At 41.5% G+C, this 17386-nt stretch overlaps 1 protein-coding gene across 1 annotated transcript; it reads left to right on the forward strand.

The window, feature by feature from the left end:
- Positions 1-1519: 1519 nt before the first annotated feature.
- Positions 1520-8310, forward strand: ppp1r3aa (protein phosphatase 1, regulatory subunit 3Aa). The gene is made up of 4 exons (XM_041029845.1): positions 1520-2443; positions 3570-3628; positions 3743-3840; positions 4451-8310. The coding sequence occupies exons 1-4, from the start codon at positions 1662-1664 to the stop codon at positions 7751-7753; spliced, it is 4242 nt and encodes a 1413-aa protein (XP_040885779.1). The 5' UTR covers positions 1520-1661; the 3' UTR covers positions 7754-8310.
- The last annotated feature ends 9076 nt before the right edge of the window (positions 8311-17386 follow it).

The raw sequence follows: 17386 nt of genomic DNA on the forward strand, positions 1-17386 counted from the left end.
ATAGTGCCATCTACTGATAAACTACAGACATGCAAGTTGTCCTTTGGATGATTCAAGAGGTCGACACAATAACAGAAACAAAAACATTTTTGTTAAGACCACTGAAAAGGCGTGGATTCAGCGCTTTGATTGTTTTTGTTTGTTGTGTTCCTGATAAATGTGAATAAAGTTACCCTCAAAAAGGGAAAAAACAAACATATTTTGTGTTTTGTTTTTTAACACTGGTTTGTTTGAAAAACTTCTGATACTATTTAAAGACTAAAAGCTGCAGTTAAAAGTCCTAAGAGGAAACTCTTTGGCTTCAAAAAGCAAAACAAAAGGTCTTTTCAGGACAAAACCTACCTGTGAAGGATTGTATATCCAGCACTAAAGTCTATTTACAAGATATAATGGATTTTCAGGGGTATAGTTACACTGCAAATCACGGATTAGTTTAATTGAACTTCCTATCTGAAACACCGGTGCACACACACACATACACACACCCACACACAGAGTCCAGTCTGCTAGGAAGAACACAATAATGTTCAGTCTTCTGTTCCAAGATGCAGTGAACCTAAAAAATGAAGGCTGTCTCTAATGGCAATGATGCGAGAGGACCCGTAGATACTCATACTGAAAATGCCAACACACAATCATTTGATACATTATTGATCTCAATGGGGAAATTCTCTCTTTTGTTGCACTCTGCATGTGGAAGTCAGTGGTCAGCATCAGCTCCCCTGCAGCACAGAGGGTGACACTGTCTTGCACATGAGCAGAGCAGACCCTTGACAACACAAGTGCTTGAACTGTGGTCCTCCAATTGCAGACCTGTTCACTACAGTGTCCTCGTGCTCCGGCTTCATGTAAGGGCTTTCGATGGACCAGGAAACTGAAACCAATTTTTTTTTTTATATATGTATTTTAGAAATGTACATGAACATGAAGTTTAATTTTTGACATTCTTTGTCACTTTAGAATCACTGCTGCATTGTTATTCAATATGCAATAAAATCAAATAAAAAATATTGTTCAAGCTAATGAATAAAAATAGAAAGTTGTATTTCAGTGTCATGAAAGAAGCTCCATCTTCATCAAGCTTATAGCTGCCAGGCTGTATATGAACACACACAGGATAGATCACAATTTAATAAAATAATGTAAAATAAAGGAACAAACTTTTGGTTATATGATAGTCTGTGTTATCACTGGTCTGTATCATACCATTACACTTAGTTCAAAATTCATGTCCCAGCCACAAACATAGTGAAGTCAAAATGCAAATTGTTAGTTTGGATTTTGGAATTTTTTCACATTTGAAGTCACAAAACAAAGATGATGATGCAATACATTAAAGTACATTAGTTTTACTTTACAGTGCCTTGTCAAAACTCTATTTTCACATATTTATTTTGTAACTAGCAAACACATTGTGAGAGGATAACTGAGAGGATAACCGGCCTGCCATGGTCTAGTTATATGTGTCCTATTAATAGACCTGGCTCAGACTCACAATGTTCAGCTGTAACCGAACTCCATCTGTCAAGTCACGTCCTCTCCCTGCTCTCCCTTCTACAGTATCACCGCAGCCAGGCTAGGGGCACTCTGGTCTGTGCCACCCTCCAAGCCAGACAGACGGCAGGACAGGCAGACAGCTGCCTCTCAGACCATAGCACATTATGGAGGCTCTGTATCTCCAGCCCTTGGAAAAGGATGGGGTGATGGTGGAGGAGGAGGAGCAGGAAAAAAGCAGGGATCAGGAAGAGGGAGGAACTGAGGCCTCGTCTCCCATGGGCTCCACCACAGACGAGGAAACAGACGAGGACTCTGAACCTGAGCCCCCTCCAGTTGTTCGCAGGAAAGTGTCATTCGCTGATGCATTTGGCCTCAACCTGGTATCAGTGAAGGAGTTTGACAATGTTGAAGGGACAGAGTCAGAGGTCAGCCAGTCTCCTGAGAGGGAAGTAACCCATCCTTTAGAGGAAGTCTACTTGTCCTGTCTGTTTACGGTCCCTTTGTCCCCAGAGGAGCTGGACCAGAGGCTACAGGTGCAGAAGGTTGAGCTGGAGAGCATCGAGCTTCTCCCAGGAACCACCACGCTCCGCGGCATCGTCAGGGTGGTCAACCTCAGCTACAGTAAGTCCGTTTATGCCCGGATCTCTCTGGATTGCTGGAACAGCTACTTCGACCTGTTGGCGGAATATGTGCCTGGATCGAGTGACAGGAAAACAGACAGGTTTACTTTCAAGTATACTCTGATTCCTTCCTTTGAACGAGACGGGACCAGGGTGGATTTCTGCCTGCGGTATGAAACATCGGTGGGAACTTTCTGGGCAAACAACCAGGAAATGAACTATGTGCTGTTCTGCCACCAGAAAGGACAAGCGAAGGAGCCGGGGCCTCAAATGCAAGAGGAGAGTACCAGCTACAAGAGCAAGAGGAGCTGTCTCAAAGCTAACAGGTGAGAGAATCTGATGCTGAATCTTTTTTTAAACATGCCACTGCTGAAGGAAGTCACGTCACCCCCTCGTACGTCAACAATAGATGTCGCTGCATGGTGATCAATATTCAAATGAAATGTAGGTTGGGAGCCAGGATCAATCAGGGGGAAACTTTTCATAGACACAAAATTATTACAATATCTTACTGTCACTGCCTGGCAAACATCAACCAGAAAGAGGAAAAGACTCAAAATAATTGTCTTTTGCCGTAGTAGGAATACTATGTCAGTCTTTGAACTGTGCTGTTCTTCTCATTAAGTGGAAGCACAAGCTAATATTGCTTTCTGGCTGGGCCTTTGTGTGTTTACAGTAAGCTGTTATGTAACTTTTCAGCAATGGATGGTTTGGACTGTGGAACACATATTCCCCATTTAAGGTCAGATGTCTGTCCAGATTTCCATGGCGTCACAGTGTGGAAGAGAGAGACACATATGCGTATTTTATCCTCTTTGACAGCAGTTTACATAACACCTTTTTCCTGCTTTAGGCATAGTAGTTCTTTTTTTCTGTATTTATGCATGTTTGGTTCTGATTTGCTGCAGTTTAAAAGATATGGAAATATGATAATGCAGCAGACAAACACGTTTCAAAGGGTGCTGGCACAAGTACATGCTGACTGCGCTGAAACAAGTACAATGCCTATTTTGTGGATGCCTATTAAAGTGTATCACAGTGATGCAGGTATAGTACAGGAGAGATGAAGAAGAACAACAGTATAAAAGGTACTAAGGATGTCTCTTTGATAAAATACACAGACTAGATGAAAGCACTGACCCCCTCTTTACTCTGCCATTTCACTAAACTATGGTCATAAAGACGAGATGTACTATAGTTAAAGGAGAAATGGGAAAGTTATAGAAACAATTATGAGGCATTATGGGGCATGGTGGTTAGTGGAGAGAGTGTGCCAGTAAGGGTGACCCTTTTAATCTGAAAAGTTGGTGTGGTTTAGCCGTCTCCACCGCCACCACTCTTTTTTTATATCCACTTAACAGAAGAAAATACACCTGAACAGCCGTTTAATAGTTGTGTATTATCTGTAAAAGTATCTGTGAGCTTGCTACTGTTACTTATTTTGAACCACAGGAGGGGAAGCGCAGAGGAGAGGACCAAGGAGACCGTTAACACAGCAACAGTTTGTGCAGGTGTGTATACTTACTATCTCAATGTGTGTGCATGTGTGCATGTACATAACTGTGCGTATTTATCTAAGTGTGCAGGCAAACTTTGATCCCTTGCGTTTGTCATTTATTTTGCAGAAGCACAGGCCACTCATAAAGCAGAGGAGGCTGACAGAAAGACAGTGGACAGTGCAGAGATACAATCATTTTTATACCGTGAAGAACACAAACCTTTGGTGAGCTTCATTTATTACCTTTTGGAGTCGCAGACTCTTCTTGAAGTCCACGTCGCGCAGAAGCACACACTGCTCACCAAACTAGTGATCAGTGCTAGTCCGATGTCGTGCGCCACACAAACACTGCTCTTATTTGTCTCCAGATAGATGTAAGCTGTGGATATTAAATGAGAAAAATCAGTGAGCTCTTTCAAAGGTATGAATGACAACTGAGCCAGAGATGCATGTCATACTGCACAGTGCTGAGTGAGTCCCAAAAGGATATGGAACTTCAGCTAACCTGACACTCGAGAACATGTCTGCAATTACTCGTGCAAACTATTAATAATAAATGCAACCTGCAACTTGTAAACTTGCAGTAAAATTGATGGTGTAAACAAAAATAGGCTTATGTGCTTAGGTTGCAGCCCTGTTGCCAATCATTGCATCATAACAGTGATGTTAAAAAATCAAAGAATACTCGTTGATTGGGCCGTGACACAAATTTTTTATCATGAAGTATACAATATTAGGATTTACAGACTAACAATACACTGTGCTGGTAGCCTCTGGTTACGGTTCAAGTCATCCAGGCATAAACACTTGGCTTGACCTTTGGCCTCTCTGACAGGTGGATAGCGTAAAAAGCCGGCACAGAGCAACACGTTTGGCACGTGTGCAGGAGTGCCTCTCCCGGAGGAGACAACAAGTACCGAAAGCTTATCCACATGACTCAGCCAACGGCCAGAAGATTTCTCAGCCCGTTCCAGCCCTGTGGGGTGGCTCTGCCAGATTTCTCTGTAACCAAAAGAAACAACTCAATGAGAGTCCACAGGTCCTCACCTACCATCAGATTCCTCTGCTTACACTGGACTGGAACAATGACAAACCGCAGCGGTGGGGGGCTGCTGATATGGATGACATTTGGACTGGAAGAGCAAAACTGACCTTGTCAAAAGCGTCAGAGGAAAACGTAGAAGACAAACCTTCTGTTAATGATATGTGGGAGACCTTTCTTAATGGCACAGATGATACCACAGATAAAGAAACCTCAGTGAGTGATGTATGGCAGGAATTTCTTAATGGGCCGAGCTGTAAGGACCATTCTGGTGTTCCAGAGTCAGAGTGGCTGCAGACAGCAGCGTCAGTGTCTCCCTCAAATGATAAGGAGCCTCAGACCCAATATGCAGCAAGCAGTCAAGAATTTCAGGTGGGCACGGATACACCCGCCACCCTACACGCACACACCTCAGCTGCATGTCAGCTGCTGTCAGGCAAACGCGAAACACCGTTGGCTAATGTCACCTTGAACGCCGAAGACCACCAGCCAGCAGAGGCATGTGTCAGCAGTCCAAGAGATGACAACACAGCGACACAAGATGCATCCCAAAGGTCACAGACAAACTCTGTAACAGACACTTCGCAGGAATTTAGCCTCAAGGGGGCAACGCCTGTGTCCAAGGGCTCTGTTGACAGCACAGCTGAGTGTCACAAGTATGCAATCTGTGAGCGAGAAAGAGAAGAAATAATAGGAGAAGCAGAAGGAATAGGAGGAGACGAGCCCTTCACACCGCACACAGCTGACTTAGTAACAAGCTCAGGGGAATCGAAGACAACAGACATGACAGCAATGCCAGAGTCTCAGAATGCCAACACTGTTGATAGGATCTCACAGGGAGCAGGGCTGGATGAGGGTCTTTCTTCCAGCGGGGAAGGGGAGGTTACAGGTACAGCACACAATGCAACGGATGACACGCTGGCATTTAGTGAGACAATCAGACAGGGGACAAAGAATGGGGAGAGGTTTGTCTTTTCCACATCCAGACAAAGAGCAGAGGAAAGGCTCATGACGAACTGCATGGAAAATAAAGTATCAGCGGAGGATGAGATATTTAGGCCACATAAAACACAAGAGTGTGAAATCTCCCAGAGGTGTGCAGATGAAAAGCAACGTGAGGAATTCAGGCTGAACCAAAAGAGTGAAAATCCATTACACGATAATGAGGGAGATGAAAATGAAATAAGACCTGCACAGTCACGTGCACATGAATTCAATCCAAACCAAACATGTGAGGAAAATTTCAGACCATGCCTAGTAATGGAAAGTGAATTCAAATTGGATGAATCAGAAAACAAGGATATGGCATCAAATAACAAAGACTTGGAGGGATTCAGAGAGACACAGGTGGAAAATTACTATTGGAAAAAAAGAAAAGAACCAAAGAGACAAATTGGAGCAGAAGCTGAAATTATTGCTGTATTAGATGAGGAAGCATCAGCCTGGCAGAGGGGAAACACATCAATAATTTCAGAAGTAAATAATGAACACTTGCGGCCAGTCCTAGAAGGGGAGGAATTGGATGTTCAGAAAGAGGAGGAGGACTCAACACTGAAACAAGCAGAGGAAAATGTAGAGACATCTGAACCAGGGGAACATGTATTAGTCTCAAATCAGACAGAAGAAGGTAAAAGCTTGAGTTGTAGTGGAATAAATGTGGAGCAACAGGAAATAAACCCATCATCACAGAAAAGACACACTGTGGAATCAAGGGAAGGGATGAAAGTCTTCCAAAGTGACCGTGATACATTCAGACCTTTTCCAAAAGATAAATGCAACCCAGACCCCACTGAGCTGGTAGAACTGAGATGGATATCATCACAGGACGTTACGAAGGGTCAGAAGGAGGATGTAGGCAGTGAAATAAGACCAGAAGAAGTTAAGGCGAAGGAGAATGTTGCAAAGAAAGACACTTCAAAAGAACTTCAACACCAACCTGAGACAATAGAAAGAATAGAGGAAGATATGAGTCAGACAGACAAAGATGAGAGAGAGAGTATTGGAGAGCTGAAAATAGAAGCAATGGGGGTGTTGATGGGCAACGTGGAGGACCCTCAGAGGGAGAGGAAGAACGCACCCGCTGAATTGAAAGAACAAGAGTTGTCAGTAGAAGCTGAGAGCTCTCCACGTGTTGAATCTAAAAAATTGTCAGAGGGAACAAAAGAACTTATTACGGCAGAAAATACTGTAGCACTTGAAGTGATAGAGTCGAGACTGGAGGCGATGTTCATAGAAAGATTTGGAGAAGATTTGGTCAGGGGGATCTGGGAAGAGGTGTTTGGTGCTGGGAAAGTGCAGGCCTCTATAAGAGACACAACTAATGTTGATGGAATGGGGGGCAGGCTGACAGATATACCTGATATTACACGTGATTGCCATCTTCTTTGTGAGAAAGACTTCAGTGACACTTTTGATTCGGGTGTATTTTCCTTGTCAGAATTACCAACGGATCCAAATATAAGTCCCTGTCAAGGCCTGGAGCACACCACAGTGACTAATAGCGATGAATACTCCCCAAAAGAAAGAAATCAATCGCTCGGCACAATAGAGCAAACCCACTTTCTCTCTGAATTACACACAGATTTGAATTCAAGTGCTGATCTCAGTCAAGATCTCGCTGCCACTTTAGCTGCTCTGAATAGGCAGTCATTGACTGAATCAGCCCAAACTCTCAGCTCTCCAAAGGATCAGGAAAACTACTCTCAAATAAAAGAAAGATCAGTCAACCGTCAGGAGACAGGTAGACAAATAGAAGGCAGTGTAGTCGCCCACAAGGAGAACTTTAATCGATCAGAACACCCATCTCACAAACGCCCGAGCTCCTCCTCTGAGAAATTAAAAGAGTCTGATGTTCTCGTGTGGTGGAGTGTATTATACACGCTCAGTCACATCACCAGACTTCTAATCTGCGCCCTTTTAGTTGCTGGATTCTTTGTCATCGTTTTCTTCTATGATTTCCCAGCATTCTTTGCGCTCTACACATTTTCACTGTGCTGGTGGTTTTATAAGTGGAGGAGACATCGGCTGGCGATGAACAAGGGGATAAGCCAAGAGTTCGCAGAGAGAAGAGAAGGCGTTAAAGAGTGCAGTGCGTAGCACTTTTCAAACAACAGTACATCGATGTCAAAGGAACTGTAATGTCTTCCACATCTTCATACTTTCATTACACGTTCAGACTGGTGAGACCATTGTGATTGTAAGCTACAAAAATGGGTGCAACTAAACAAATCAGCAAGAGCAGCGTGTGTTTGGTTGTGTGTTTTTATATTTGGTTGTGTCTTTTCTAACTCTAAATGAATTTAGTGTAGTGGTTCCCGACTTTCATTGTATTTGTCTACTGGTTACAACCAGTTCAAGCAAAGAGTGATTCGTTTTTGTTTTCTTGGTTCATTTAAATGATTAGAGGAAAGTATAACATCATTTGGTGCAGCAAAAAAATATTGGTTTTTTTCTTTCTTCACTTAATTCATCTCCTGTTACGTCTCATGGCCCTTTAAATTTGTCTTGTGACCCTCTGTGGTTGTCTTAGTTCATGCAGATTCATGAATGCAGAATGATGTGTGTATATTTGCTGTGTTTTATGGGCCCAACATTACTTTACAATGTACCAAATGGAACAAAGTCTTCAGTAAAATAAAATACATGTGACTAAAGACACAGTGTTTAATTTTTTGGTCTTTTACACACAACATAAATTGTCGGTTAATCTAATTTCTTTTACATTCAATATTTTATATTTTATTAAACTTTGATTTGCTCTGTATCTAACCATATGTCCAGATAACAATATTTTTTTTATCTGCAAAAAAACAACTCCTACCTGTGCAGTCATGGTGGATTTGTGCAGTTTTAAGAGTTCATACCTCATATGAATGGTCAGTATTCATCTACAGTTTCCTCACATGCAGTGTGATAGGAAAAAGTCATAATCCTTGTTGGCAGTCGTTCACAGATAAACTGTGCTGTAACTGCCACTGACTCTCTCAGTATTACTCATGTGATAACTCACTGACCCTGAGTTGATGATGTTCAAAGACCAGAGGAACAGTCAGCAGTTCATTCTTCTTGGATTTGAAGATTTCTGTAAAGGTGATTTAGTCGTTTAGTAGAGGAACTTGTAACGTTAAGAAAAAGGAAAAAATCTTAGGAAGGTACAAATCAAACATTTCTGTGGTTCTCTGTGATGTTATATTTTTATCAGCAGAATTACGCTTTGATTATAAAATGATTAAAACTGTTTGAACCTTAGCAGTAGGTCTTGAAAGTGAGCACGCCCTCATCCTCGCCTCTGTATCTAAGGAGTCATTTATCGTTTCAATTTTAGTGCCTGCTGACAGGAGTTGGATTTCAGTCAATTTCATATAGCAAACAGTTCATTTCATCCCGCTGCTCATTTGACTTACTAAAGGCATACTTTTTTTTACAAGGTTAATAACACAACAGGTTAAAATTCAGCCATTTGACATTGTAATGTCCACTTTATGGCTCTTAACAGATGCCTCTATAAAACAGATATACACCACTGGGGAAACCCTTTATAGTTACAGTTTTGACACAGTATGTTGAATATACTAAATCCATCCAGTGAAACTCAAATGACCAGATATATCATGCAAGTTCAACCAGTGTGAACAAGTAATAGGGAATGGTATTCCCTCTATATAAGGGAATTTTTGTGATGGTAAATTATTATAATTTTTACAGTTATTGAGCAAAATCAATAGCATTCATTCAATTTTTTGATACCTCTATACCCTGTCATATAAATAGTGTTTCATGCAGTCAGTCTTTTATTAGAAACAAAAATAGAATATATATTACACCTTATATATGATAATGTTTCTGTCAGTTGTGTGCACTCACTTCTGTGTATGCTTCCATCTGCATGTACTGAACAGCCCTGCAAGCATTTGATGTATGGCAATGTGCCAGATGTAGCCATGTCCAGACCTAAAAAAACATAAAAACACACAAAATATATTTACATGGCACTTAACACTTATATTCAGAAATGGAGTTTTATAATATAATACACTGAACAACTAATAATGTCAACAGACATTGTCTCAGATCTGCCTCAGCACTGTTAAGCCTGTTGTATCACTCTACATATTATCTGCTGGAGCACCACAAGCAGAGCGGTCTCACCGTGTGACACTGTGTGCGATAAAGTGGCAGTTTGAGTGACACTGCAGTTCAGTAGAAGTCACTTGATCCCGTCTGGGGTATGTTGACCTTTTGTAAGCTGGCTCCAATCCCATGCTGGCACCTTTAGCAAACTGGCCAAAAGCCAGTGTTGGCACAGCAGAAGGCTGCTCTTCACTGGGCATTGCTCTGAGGAGGCACAGTACAAACCTGGCACAGCTTCTGTAGTGTGTAAAGACAAAAAGTAGCGGTGACGGGAAGAAAGTGAGACACAAGGACAGAATGCTGATGAGCTGAAGTTATGCTGAGGTGCAAGGCTACTTGTTGTATTACAGACTAGCTCACATGCCAACATGTAAGGATTATAAATATATACATATACATATACAGATTTTTCTTTTTTTACTTTTTTCTTTTTTTAATTTATTTTTAACTGCACTAGGAAAAGGGATAGGGTTGCAGGTTTTATAAATCCACATGGCACTGAGAGGTACAGTAACTTTAGAGTCCAAAATTCATGTGATTACAGTGATGTGCTATTTAATCTGTCTGCCTTATTCCCTGGCTGGTCATATTAAAAAATATTAACACGAAAAGATTTCAGTATAAAACTGCAGATTACGTGAAACACAATGTTGATTTTCTTTATACAAACTGTAACATGGTACCTTAAAAAAGAACAGAAATACTTTAATTCTAAATTAAAATTACATTATAAGGAAAAAACGTGTCATAAAACTCAAGACTTGACTTTTTAAAACAGTAATTTTCAGCAGTGAAAACACTGTGATAGCTTTTAGAGTGGTTTATATCAGGTCGCTGAGGGTCACTGAGGTGGCAGAGGAAGACAAGTTAATTGACTCACTGGATCACACTTGAACCTTGCGCCTTGACTAAAACGAGAGCCTATCATCACACACTGAGTTGAAGCTCTCATCATTCGCCCTCTCACATTACAGTGTGTATACAGGATTTTGTCTGTTGGAATGTGTTTCTGTGTACGTGCATATGTGAGGATAGAGAGGCAAACTATAATAAGGATGGCACTCATCATGTGAGAGAGATTCTCAGGAGTGCATTCCTATATTAGACACAATCTTCCGGTTCTCCAATGTCAGTCATCAAAGCTTTAGGAGATTAAAGCATTTACTGCGTCTTCCTACAGATGTCTTGTGATAATATGGGGGTTTTAATTTTACAACAAAGAGAAAATGAGGAATAAATTATACATAATGGCTTTAAGGCAGATAAAAAAACTCTTGTTTACGCTCAGAGAATACTACTACCACTCCTACCCATGATTTAAAAAAAAACATCTTGTCATGATATTGTTAGACACTTTGGATTTAAGTGTATGCTAACAGGATTGAGTGGAAAAATAACTATTTTTCCAAAGATATAGTTGCAATGCTACATTTCTTCCAGCAGATGACAATGTAGCTCCACATTTCAAAGAATCCACTGCATGTTCAGTAGCTCTGAAACCAAAATCATGGCTAATGGTTTTTGTTTGTTCTAAAACAATATAGGGATCGTGTGATCACCTCAAGCAAACCTTTGACACCATCTGCATAATCCCAAACTTAGATGTAATTTTGCATGATAAGTAGTTTGACACAGAAGGTGACAACCGCATAATAATCTATGTTTTATCCCCGTGGCAACAGCACTGTGCAGTGAAGTGCACTGCTGGGGACAAGAGGGTGCATGAGGACATGGTATGCGAGTGGATGAGAGCGCAAAATGAGGCAGGGCCATGTTATGCGGCCTGAGGGGACCAGAGGCACTCTGCTGACAGATTGGAGACCTGACAGAATGCATCGTCCACACTCTCCCCCGGTCTAGGGAACCACTTTTTATTCATCCATCTCTCCATTCTGCCTTCGCGGTCTCCCTGTCGGCACCCTGTGCTCCTCTCCTGCGACCTTCAACCTTGCCAGCTTCATCTCCCCTAGACCTCCTCCCCTTGCCATCTCTGCCTCCCTCTCTCCCAACAAATCTATATGCCTGCTCTTCCCCCTCGCCTCAGCCTTGCCTCCGTCTCTGACTACCCTTAAGTGACTCGACATTCCCAGATGTCCGCTGGCTCTTGCATCACTGAGACAGCCAGGCTTTCTGCTGTTGCCACTTGGCATTTGAAAGCTGTGCGTGCACGGGGCACAGTCACCTCCCATTCAACACTAATTGCAGTATACTGACTGCTAGAGGATTCGTCTGAGATTAAAGCAGTGGAGTGGTACCATGAGGCTGCAGGTTGTGTTCTTAACATTTTAATGCGTTTGTTGTCAGATTAAAGAGAGAAGGTGCAACTGATTGATGGCAGCCACATACTATCAGCCAGTACAATTAACATCAACTATGTATTCATAAACATAATAAATTTGTTTCCCAGTGAAATCATTTACCTCTTTAAACAGATTTGATAACTTTTCTCAATCTAATATTTGAAATCAGTTTCTTTTTTTGCATTTTCTACACATATGTTCCACTTTTAGACAACACATTGCACGATATATCTAATGCTTTTATAGCGCTCATTACAGTGCTCCTACTTCCTGTGCTTTCATTTGCACCAATGCTGTGAGATGACAGAGTTGTTTGTCATCTTTAGTGCTGTCGGCTGGGTTTCTTTCATCGCAACGAGGAGGTGTGAGAAAAGAATGAGGAGAAAGATGAGCATGGGAGGTGGAGGAGGGGCAGATATTTCACTCATAAGGAACGCTGCGTTCACACGAGCCTTAGGTTTAGTCACGCTTTTTGCACAAAATATGGAATGGTGAGAAGAGACCGACAAGGAGGGAGAGGTTGCGAGCGCATAGGTGCGTTTTGGTACCCCTAAAAAGCTAAGGAGTCACGATGAAAGTGAATAATCTAATATTAAACCCTATTTACGTAACACTTTTCAAAACAGAGTTACAAAGTGCATCCCACTGAGGCAGATAAAAAGGTGGTAAAAAAGTGTGTGCACGCTATGTTCTCTGCAAGGTTTCCGGATGGCAGCAGTGGATGACAAATGCTCTGCGATCGGTTTTGTTTTTCAGCCTAAAAAAATCACACCCCATTTTACTTGAAAAGTAGCACAAGCGCTCGATGAAGAAGCTTGCTAAGATGGACATTTTTTGCAGTGCAGAGTGAATCACGATGAGCTATTTCTCTGTGCTGTCCTGCGACTCTGCCACCTAATACAAGGAGACATGCCATTCCTGAGAAAATTTCCCTTTGGCGGCCCTTTCTGAACCTTGGAGAAAAAAAACATGGCACCAGGCAGCTCTTTGTTCTTTGCAACGAAAGCAAGCATCCCTGCCACTGGCTTTTGTTCAACAATATTTTCAAGGCCAGAAATCCACTTTTTACTTTCTTTCTCTCAAAAGCAAACAATATGAAAAAATGCAGTCAATAACACAAACATATGTAGAGATCATTCAGCTACCTCTGCCTGCATCAACAATGCATCATTCATTAATGGCATCTTATTTCATTTTGGCATTAGAAACCTATGCATACTGTAGTTTACTGTTAGTAATGTGTTAAGATGGTAATGTAGAATGGCCATGTAAGCCCTACAGTGTGAAACCAAAGCTGTTAAATGGAATTCAGCCATCATTAATTATTTAGACATGTCAAAATGTGTTTAGACTACCTCTGTTGGTACCAGTCAATAAGTCTACATTATTGACGCTTTTTCTCTGGTAAAAGCTGAACATATGGTTTGAAAGTCCCTCCAACACAGCATAAATCTTACCTTTAAGTGGTGTGGCTGTCCTGACAAGCTCTTGGAAGGAGGACCTTTGGGGCTCACAGAAAAATTGTCTTTAACTTCTAACATTAGCACTTCACAAATGACCCTGTCTGGTCTCTATGTGCAGTAATGGCAGAAAAGCACAGAACATGAGTTCACAGATATCTTCTGTACTAGATGCACTTTAGACAGACATGGTATAAACTATCTAGCCTAGCAACACTAAGGCTACAAACAACCCATAATGCATCAGCTTCTTAAAGTACCAGACTCATTCTGTAAATGTAAAAATTCCCCGGGACATCCTCAAACACACTGCGTTACATTCAAGTTCGGCATCATTGAAATTTTCCCATTATTATGCAAAAACGAAAACTGTGATTCTGTTTGTTTTAGTTTGTGAGAGATTTCTGCATTAACTAATGCAGCCGACATCATGTGTACTCAGTAGAAGTGTTCAGACACAAACAGACACACAAAACACTCTCTCATCTACTACCAGTCCCGGCTCCCACAGACATTACGCAGTAAATGAGTCTAAGTTCGTTTTCCAGTTGCAGTGTTTCACAGCTGGCAGTGAGTAAATTATACCAAAGCTGTTTCCATAGCAATGCATTTCCAATAAAAAGGCCTGCAGTCACCAGCATTTTGACTGATGACTTAACACTAATGTAGTGTCAGACGAACTGAAGTTTATTCCAAGAAACAGCAAAACCTCAAAGACAGTTTTCTCTCTTTGAAATATTCGTTGGGTTCAGTTCAAGCTAAAATAAGCATGTGCAAATTTATCACTAAACAATCTGAGCCTCATCAGAACCTTCTAACTTGAATTCAAAACCTGTACATCCCAAGAGAGTCTCCTGCTGTTGCACTGGAGCAAAGAGGGCCAAATGGATTGCACTGTCTGAGCAACAAAATCACTTTGTTAAAAGACGTAAATGCATAAACGTAAATAAAAGTTAAGTTTAGAAACTACTTTTTTATGGTAATGGTGCACTCAGATAAATCAAGGACAAAAAAAGCATAATCTTTAAGGTTTACACTGGCATGTAGGCAAAGGTAGCAAAGGGTTAAGAAAAGCTTTAGTGATGACCAGGCAGGCCCTGAGTGTGTGACAGTCCGAAGACAAGCAGTTGGCCTCTCTGAAAGCCCTCAGTAAATCTGTCTGCATGCCATTTAGAGCTCTGGCCTGACCTAAATGTCAGAGCAACATTTGACAGAACCATATAACTCTCTTTCACTCTCCCTGTCTCTCCCTCCTTGGATCCCTTCTCATTCCCTCTGTGATGTTGGTCTAACAAAAGGGTTAAATCACTCAGACACAGCTCACGGTGTCTGTTCATTTCGATGGCCCTGAGGCTCCCATAAGACTAGCAAAATGGGAATTGAACGGGGGAGTGCCTGCAACATTCCTTTGTACGTTGCTAAACCTTGCTGTGGAGGGTATCAAAACAACACTAACAGTATTCATTTTGGTTCCTAATTCACTGTACAATGCATTTGTCATTTTTGAAAAAAACAAGATTTTATTCACATTTGTTATATAACAACGTTGTCCTTTGTATGACAAGTCATAGAGACAGAGCAACATTATCCAGTGATATTGTTGCCTGCTCTTTACAGCAGAACTGGATTTTGAGGCTAAGAGTTTTGGACAGAAGGGACAGATTTCTGGGTGATTCATTCAGTGAGTCTGGAGCCAAGGTAAACTGTGTCATGTTTCGTGCCTGCGTACCGTATGCGCGTGTGTGTGTTTCTGTGCATCTCTGTGTGTGTATATACACGAAGCTTTGCTTTCGCATGCGTATCTGTGCCCATAACGATGGCTTCACATGTGTAGGCGTGTGAGGGTATGGGCGTGTGAAATGCTGCAGAATGTGTGGAATACGTGTGCCTCGGATGCATACGAATGTGTGCCTGTGTACTGTATTATATGGCCGTGTGTGGGCAGTTACACAAAGAGTGCACCATATTGAGAACCAACATATTGTTGGCAGCCAGACTCACACAAATGGGTTTCATCGTGGAGCCTTCTCCCTCTCTCGCTCTATGTATCTCTCTTTTTGAGGAAAAGGTCACACATGGAGCAAGATCTGTCTTTCTGTTTTGATTCGGCTTTAATCTTTTTTCTTTTCATTTCAACTTGTGTTTTTTTTTTCTCTCTGTTGCAAATACTTTTTTTCTTTTTCACAATTTTACCTTTGCATTTCACCCTGCACAGGCAATTTTTGTAGGACTCACTCACGTCATGATATTGACGTAATAAAATATCAAATTGCATTTCATCTCAGAATTTCTCTCTTTCAGTGTAAGGCGCATCCAGTTATATCCAGTTATCCACTCCTATTTACTTTCTTAACAACCATCCTTTCTTTAATGCTCTTGTTGCCAACCACTTTCTCATCTCATCTCTCTCACTTTTTCATCCTGTGTCCCTACCTCACCTCCCCTTTCATCTCGCTCCTCTCGACCACACTATTTCTCCCTTTAACCTTTTTCTTTCCTCCCACTGATATTCTCAGGAATAATCCTCTTGACTTGTCACACAAGGCTACTATACCTACTGTAAATGCACACACACACACACACACACACACACACACACACACACACACACACACACACAAACACATGCAATGTGAGGTTAATGACATACAATGGATGAGAGTAAGACACAGATGGAACAGGCTGCCAGGGGTTGAGGAGAAGGATTAAGAGGGCAGGAGATAGAGGATTATGCCAGAAGGAGGCAAGAAAAAGACATAATTTATGAGGAGCTGTAAGCCATGTGGAAACATGAGGTAAAGAAAACGCAGGTATTGGAAAACGCATGAAGGAAAGAAGAATGAGAAGGAAGATACACACTGTGCACGTAAGCACTCACCCCTACTTCACTGCTGTCAGGAAGAGTGGAAATGTTGATTAATGGTGACACAAATCTCTTACAAGTATTGGGTACTAAAAACTCACCCAATAAAAAATCCTTGTTTCTTATACACAACTCATTCACTCACTTAGTCACACTTTAAAAAAAAACCAACTCTATGACCCTTATGTGACTGTATTGGTATCCACTTCACACACATCCCTTTCCAGCAATTTGAACACTGCCACCCCATCCCGCATCACACACACATGCACACACACACATCTTGTAGAAGGCCCAGTCTGAACCCAGGGGTCCCCTGAGCCTGATTAATGCTCTCTCTGCAGGACTCCCAATGGGAGTCACACACACAGCACGCACACTCATGTATGTGCTGCGCTGCTCTGCTTTGGTTTACACACACGCACACACATAGACACACACACGTGTATGCTGCCACATACTGAGGGTACAGCATGGGAGCTGCTAACAATGTATTTGCCTCCAGTGCTAACAGGGCAATAGGAGAGGACATTTTTTACACAGTAATATGTTATCCCATCAGTGAGTGAGTGTGTGTGTGAGAACCAGAGATTGAACTATACTTTCACAGCGCATAAAAAGAATATGGTGTCCTATAACAGACCAATAAGTAATAAAGTTACTGGTTTTCTCAAAATTATATTCTTCAAAAAGCAATTTCTCTGCTACTACTTTTAACGGGGTTCATCACAGTTCACTGGATGTTGTGGAAGAAAGTTTGTATTTCAGTTATGTGAAAATGGTTTACTGTACAACTGCACACAGCCACTCAAGATATAAACCACATTTTCTAAAGTGCTTCAGTGCACTGTGAGAAGCCAGATTCTGGTAACCTCGTCATTGTGTTCATTTTTTAAAACTCATCTAAGAATGGTTCATCTCACAGAGTGATGCATAATTATCTCACCCAGGAACAATCCCACTCAAAATGATATTC

Source organism: Toxotes jaculatrix, chromosome 22, assembly GCF_017976425.1.
Source record: "Toxotes jaculatrix isolate fToxJac2 chromosome 22, fToxJac2.pri, whole genome shotgun sequence".
Taxonomy (NCBI): domain Eukaryota; kingdom Metazoa; phylum Chordata; class Actinopteri; family Toxotidae; genus Toxotes; species Toxotes jaculatrix.